Below are 6,000 nucleotides of genomic sequence, written 5' to 3' on the forward strand. Positions count from 1 at the left end.
ATGGCCTTAACGATGGAAGTTTCTGCCTTGGTAGCTGCTGTACCAGTTCCCTGAGCCCCCCTAGCTGGGTGTAGAGACTCCTCTAGTGATGGAGGGGGAGCAGTTGTTTTTCACCCGGGTCTTGTCTCAGTCTCTAATCTCTGGTGTTGCATGTCCTGGGCAGGCAAGCGTGGGCGACGCAGCAGTGCAGGATCGCTAGACAGCAATATGGAAGTAAGTAGGAAGTTCCTGATGTCTAGCTGGATGTGATGATGTGCATTTCAAACCTTTCTTTTATATACATATATTTTTTTGCTCTTTTTTCTTCTAACATATAACCTGCCTGCCTCAAACAAAATGCATGCCTAGGCTACTCACTCCGTATTCTTCAGCTTAAAAAGCACTGACAGCTTGTTTAGACCGATGCCATTTTTTGGTTTGAGCTAACCTTGTTCCCTTTGTTCCTGCAAGCATGGTTAAATGAATATGATGTGTCCTTTTGCCACCATTTCAGTATGGTCCCAGCTTTAAAAGCCCACTTGCTCTTTGTCACCAAGTCCACTGTCCTTGCTGTTTGATATATTTAGCTACAACTCTCGACTTTTCATGCTTGACCATTCCCATTGCTTCTTTTTTCGAGTTCAATTGCTCAATGTCTGCAGTCATGACACCATGGAATTGCACAGATAGGGCATGGGAGGAAAAAAAAAACAACTACAAAGAAACTCTGAGCCAGGTGAATTCAATGTGGATTTCATGAGATTTCATTCATCTTCAAACCATTTATATATACTGTTCATGTCTCTGAATTCAGCTTGCAGATTTTTTTTTCTTTTCTTTTTCTCTTTCTGGTTTTGGTTTGGTTTGGTTTTGGGTTTGTGGTTTGTTTTTTTTGTGTTTGCTTTAGGTAGATTGCAGTTCCTGATCTAGCACACTTTGCCAAAGTACTGTTATGTCCCATAGCTCTTTTTAAACACTATAATTCACCCTTCCCCCATCCTCCCCTCCCCCTCACCCCAAAATTGCCAGAAACTAAATATACCATCCCAGGCTAAACAATAGCAACCACTGGACCACAGGTCAGAAGAACACAACCACCTTAGAAACCTTAGTGACAAAAGTGGTGTGGTTCCATTGAACACTTCCATTTCAGAGGTAGGCTTGAAGAAGCAGCACTGTAGTGAAAAACTACCAGAAAAATAACCCCCTCACAAAGTTTAAAACACTGCTTTGCCATCTGAATTGTAACTGTAATGTTTGCTGCTGGGTGTTTCACTCTGGAATTCGATGTAGTTTTCGTTTTTGTTTTGTTTTTCTGTAAAAGATGTTTTCCTTTGGGGTTATTTTTGGTTGGTTGGTTGGTTGATATTTTTTTTTACATTTAAAAATGTTTTGTTTGGTTTATTTTTTAATTTGAAAAACCCATTCCTAGGTCTTGTGTCATGTTACTCTGCAGTGACATTTTTTTTTTCTTATTTCAAGTTGACAATAGACTACTTTGGATATTAAAAGTCCTGAGAGGGGGAAAAAAAAAACCACCACAGTTAATGCTCAAAAATACCCCAAGAAGGACACAATTGCCTTGCTGGCAACTTTAGAGGAGGTGAAAGTCCAGTTTTCCCTAGAACTCTTTTACTGTAGTGCACCCATGTGAGCACTGAAGGAGGAGTTTGTTGGATCAGTGTGAACTTTTTTCTTTTAAACATTTTAAGATTTTTTTAATTTTTATTTCTATTAATTTCTTTTTAGGGGTCCATCATTAGCAGTCCTCACATGCGCCGAAGAGCTACATCAACCCGAGAGTGTCCATCTCGCCCTCACCAGACTATGCCTAACTCCTCCTCACTCCTAGGTTCCTTATTTGGTAGTAAAAGGGGAAAGCCACCTTCCCAAGGCCATCCACCATCTGGCTCATCACAGCAACCTCCGCACCCTCCAGTACTCCCACATCAGCAGCACTCACAGCATCCTTCCGCCATGCATCACGCAGGGCCGGCCGAGGGGCAGACGCAGGCGCAGGTGCACTCCCACCACTCGCAGTACTGCCACATGCAGCAGAACCCTCCGCCCTACCACCACCACCACCACTACCACCCTCCCCAGCACATCCAGCACCCCCACCAGTACCACCAACACGTGCCCCACGCCCCGCACCCCCCGCACCCTCCCCACACCCCCTACCTGCCGCACGGCCACGCGCCGCACGCCCACCCTCCGCACCCCCCTCCACACCCCGGGCACTCGGCTCACCCCCAGCACCACCACGGGCCGCCGCCGCCGCCTCCTTCCAGCTCAGCCAGCACCAAGCCCAAACACAGCGGCATCAGCACAATAGTCTAGGAGGTGCTGCCCCTCCTGATAGTAACTTAGTTTTAAAGGCAGTTGCAGAGGCACTTAGAGGAAGCACCGAGGAAGGTGGTCAGATCTCCCCTAGCCAATTGGAGCTGCGTGAGCTTTAAGGCTTGCTGTTAACTAAATAAAATCCTCCCGGTTAGCGCAACCGATACTGGTTTTACTTACCCACCAGCTTGGTTAGTCCTGATTGCCAGACTTGCCTTGTGAAAACCTGCTGCTTGCTGCTCCTGAGTAAAGCTACCTTTTACACCAAACCCCTGGGAGGTTTTACACTTTAAACCTCTGAAAGAACAACAACAAACAAAAAGAAAAAGGCAAAAAAGAGATACAGACCCAAGTGTGGCGTTCTTGCTCTTCTCTTGGCAGTGGGCAAAACAAACACAAAAAATTAAGTAGACCTGATATGGTTGATGAAAGTACGTAAGTAAACTTTATATAATATAAATATATACATATACATATAAATATATATATATATACTGTATAGTTAACGTTTGTGCTTGGAAAAGGATTTCTTTTTTTTGGGTTGGTTTTTTTTTCAGTCCACAAAACTTAGCAATATAGACTTTACAAAAGGAATTCCACTTACTTGCTAGGACAGTATAATAGGTGAAATCAAGCGTATGAAAGAGTAGACCAAAACCATTCAATATTAGAAACAAATCTCAGACATTTTCAGTATTTCCATTCCAAGCCCTCTGGGCTTGCTGAGGTTTCTAAGCAATCACTACTAAACGTGCCAAGTACCACAGAGTTTCAGTGTCGTAGTCAGATCCTGCTCTGTATAAAGTCCTGGTTTTCTTACCACGGCACTATCAAAGGTAACCAATATTCTAACTGCTCTGCTATTTCAGGTAAGCAAACTCCTTAAGATGCAGTAATTATACCGTAGCAATGTAGACTTGACCAACTTGACCCATGGGCACCTCCAAGCATTGGTCACACAGGTTCTTAGACACTTCTAAAGGCTGTGCTAACTGTGAACTTCCACGATCCACGTCTCTTTTGTATCAAGCACACAGGGAGGAGTTACAACAGGTGCATGTACACACTGCAACAACATTCATCTCAGACATGAAAGTGGCAAACTTCTTCCATCCTTCTCAGCTACTTGGTTTCCTCTTTACCATAAGTCCTCATTTTTACCCCCCCCCAGCAAAGCTGAATTTCTAGTTAGAGTGTTTCCAAGTGGAAGTGCTCTAAAACTTGAAGGTTTGTTTTAGAATTTAGTCTAGGGTTTTTATAGATATATATATATATATATAAAAATATATATTTAAAAAGAATAAGGTCTGTAATTCCATGTAGCCATGTGCTAGCAACAAAGTGGCTTTACCATTTTTTACTCATCACATTGTGAGTTTGAAAAGTGCCCAGCACTCAGCAGGCTGAGTCTACGCTCAAACCCTCACTTCCATAGTCCAGTTAGTTGCAAAGACATCACATACAAGCAGGCTGTGCTGTCGTTGCTTCCGTGTTGTAACCAAACCATCTTGCAGATTCCTATCTACCATTTCTATCCCCAAACCCTGTACCAAGTTACACATGGCGCCTACTTTGTAGTTTCAGCGTTGTGAGCCACTGCAAGGACTTTACACCTAAAGAGTAGAGGCAGAGGAGTCACAGCTGCAAAACTGTACCAAGTCTAAAAGCAAACCTTGAAGAGGATAAGCAAAAAGGTCCAGGGTGAGATGGGTAAAAGTAAGAACAATAAAGCCTGGCTGACTTTCTGTTGTCAGGAGTAAGGAAGGCATGAGAACGAGAGGGTGACTTTTCATATTGGCTTGCTCATGGCATCTCTGATACCTGGGGGGTGGGGGAGGAGGCTGACTAATTTTGTCCCTTTCATCCCATTGATCTCACAATACCAGCAGAAAAAGCTGCAAACCGAGCACTTTGTTAACCTCCTCAGACAGCAAATACAGCAATCTAGAGTTTAACCTTTTTGTTTAGAGCTGTCCACGTTGGGTTCACACCTGTGCAATACGTTTTTTGCCCCCCTCTGCTCCTTCTGCTCTCAGTTCCCCTCACAAAGAGGAGTCATTTTTATCTTTCAGTATCACTCACACTGTCCTAAATTCTGCAGCTTACCTTCGGAGGGCTCCCACGGCTCCCCTGAGGCTCTGTTCCTTGCAGTTAAAAGATGTAATACTGTTCTTATAAGGGAAAGTAGAACTGTCTGCATGTCATCTACTGTTAGTAGTGTGAGGCTACACTCTACATATTGTATATTTGCAACAATATATCAGTGTTACTGTTGATATTAGTTGAAGTAAAAGTGATAACATATTCCAATATGTAGACTTTTCTTCATACATCTGTACCAATAGTCAAGTCTAACTGTAATTTATGCGTTGTTCCAGAAAAGATAAAAGAACTATTTGGGCCCAAACATCTTTCAGCAACTGCATCTTTTAATTAAAAGAGAGGTAAGGATGCTCCTCTTCACCAAGTAGCAGAGCCTGGGCTTGTTTCAGGTACGGAGTCACCCTGTAAGTAGCACTGCCCATGTATGGGGTCGATACAGAGTGAGTGGCAGCAGTGGAGGGGAAGATCTGGCTCTGGCTGTGTTGATGAGCACTGAAGATGTTCAGGCTCCCAGCTCTGAATTTGCTGTGTGTTTTAAAACCCCCTTCATATATTTCACTTGGAGGTACATATCAGTGCTCTGCAGTTTGCACGGTTCAAACGCTCGACCACTGATTTTCCACGTGCAGCCAATTCAGTATTCAGGAGCTGTCATAAATGTGCAGGCAGACCCCTCCCCCAGATTCATGCCTGGGTTCATGTAGGCTCAGGGAAGGAATTCACGCCTGCCCTCCAGGCACCTGAAATTGCATCGGTACAATCCCAGGGCACTTTGAGGCTACATTATGAAACAAAACCGGTCCTTTAAGAGCACAGTATTTGGAACTCTTTGTTTCAGGTCAGTGAGGAGAAACCGAGTTGATTCTTTTTTTCTGTCATTTTTTTCTGCTAGATTGTATATGTCTGTACTTACTTTAAACAGCCAACTGTGTCTTGGTGTCACCATAAGTCTGGAGAACTTTGCTGCTTGCTTAGGGTCACAGTAAAACCTCTCTGACTCCATCCTTGATTACCCATTGCTTAGAGCGGTGTGGATCATGGCCAGAGCAGGGAAGCACTTAGTACTTCAGCATTGCCTGTGGTTAAGGAAATGCCTTTCCCCAGCCTGCAGGCAGAAGGGAGAGGGCTTTTTCTCAGATGCCATTGCCCATTACAAACTGGCACAGAACTGCACAGGGTGCCCATGGTTCTCTGTTCCCATAACCGACGTGGCCAAAGAATAATGCTGATTGGACAGAGTGAAAGGGAAACGTAGAGAACGATGGTGTGGCTACAACAAAACCATAATCTTTTCTGGGACAACAATATCTATTTGGGGGTTTTATTTTTCCTTTTTTAAGTTAAGAATGAAATGTAAACCGATGTAAAAACAGCAAACCAAGCTCATCCTAATATAACGTGCGTCTTGTATTGCTAAAACAAAGCCAAGTCTAACATACGGTGTAGAATGATTTTCCCATCCTGTACTGCATGCAGCAGAAGCCTCTTGTTTCTTGATAAAATGAGCTGAAAGACAGTCAGCAGATATTTAAACAATGACTCTCTCTAGATGTTGACTTGCTGTTCCACATGAAGCTG

At 43.6% G+C, this 6,000-nt stretch overlaps 1 protein-coding gene across 1 annotated transcript in view; it reads left to right on the plus strand.

The window, feature by feature from the left end:
• The window catches only part of IQSEC1 (IQ motif and Sec7 domain ArfGEF 1), a 379,541-nt gene extending 374,912 nt beyond the window's left edge, over window positions 1–4,629 (plus strand). The window contains exons 16-17 of the mRNA XM_064156311.1: window positions 164–213; window positions 1,729–4,629. Of these exons, the coding sequence (XP_064012381.1) occupies window positions 164–213; window positions 1,729–2,319 (641 nt within the window). The 3' untranslated portion in view covers window positions 2,320–4,629. The remainder of the gene's footprint in view (window positions 1–163; window positions 214–1,728) is intronic.
• Window positions 4,630–6,000: the final 1,371 nt, after the last annotated feature.

This window comes from Pogoniulus pusillus, chromosome 16, assembly GCF_015220805.1.
Source record: "Pogoniulus pusillus isolate bPogPus1 chromosome 16, bPogPus1.pri, whole genome shotgun sequence".
NCBI lineage: Eukaryota > Metazoa > Chordata > Aves > Piciformes > Lybiidae > Pogoniulus > Pogoniulus pusillus.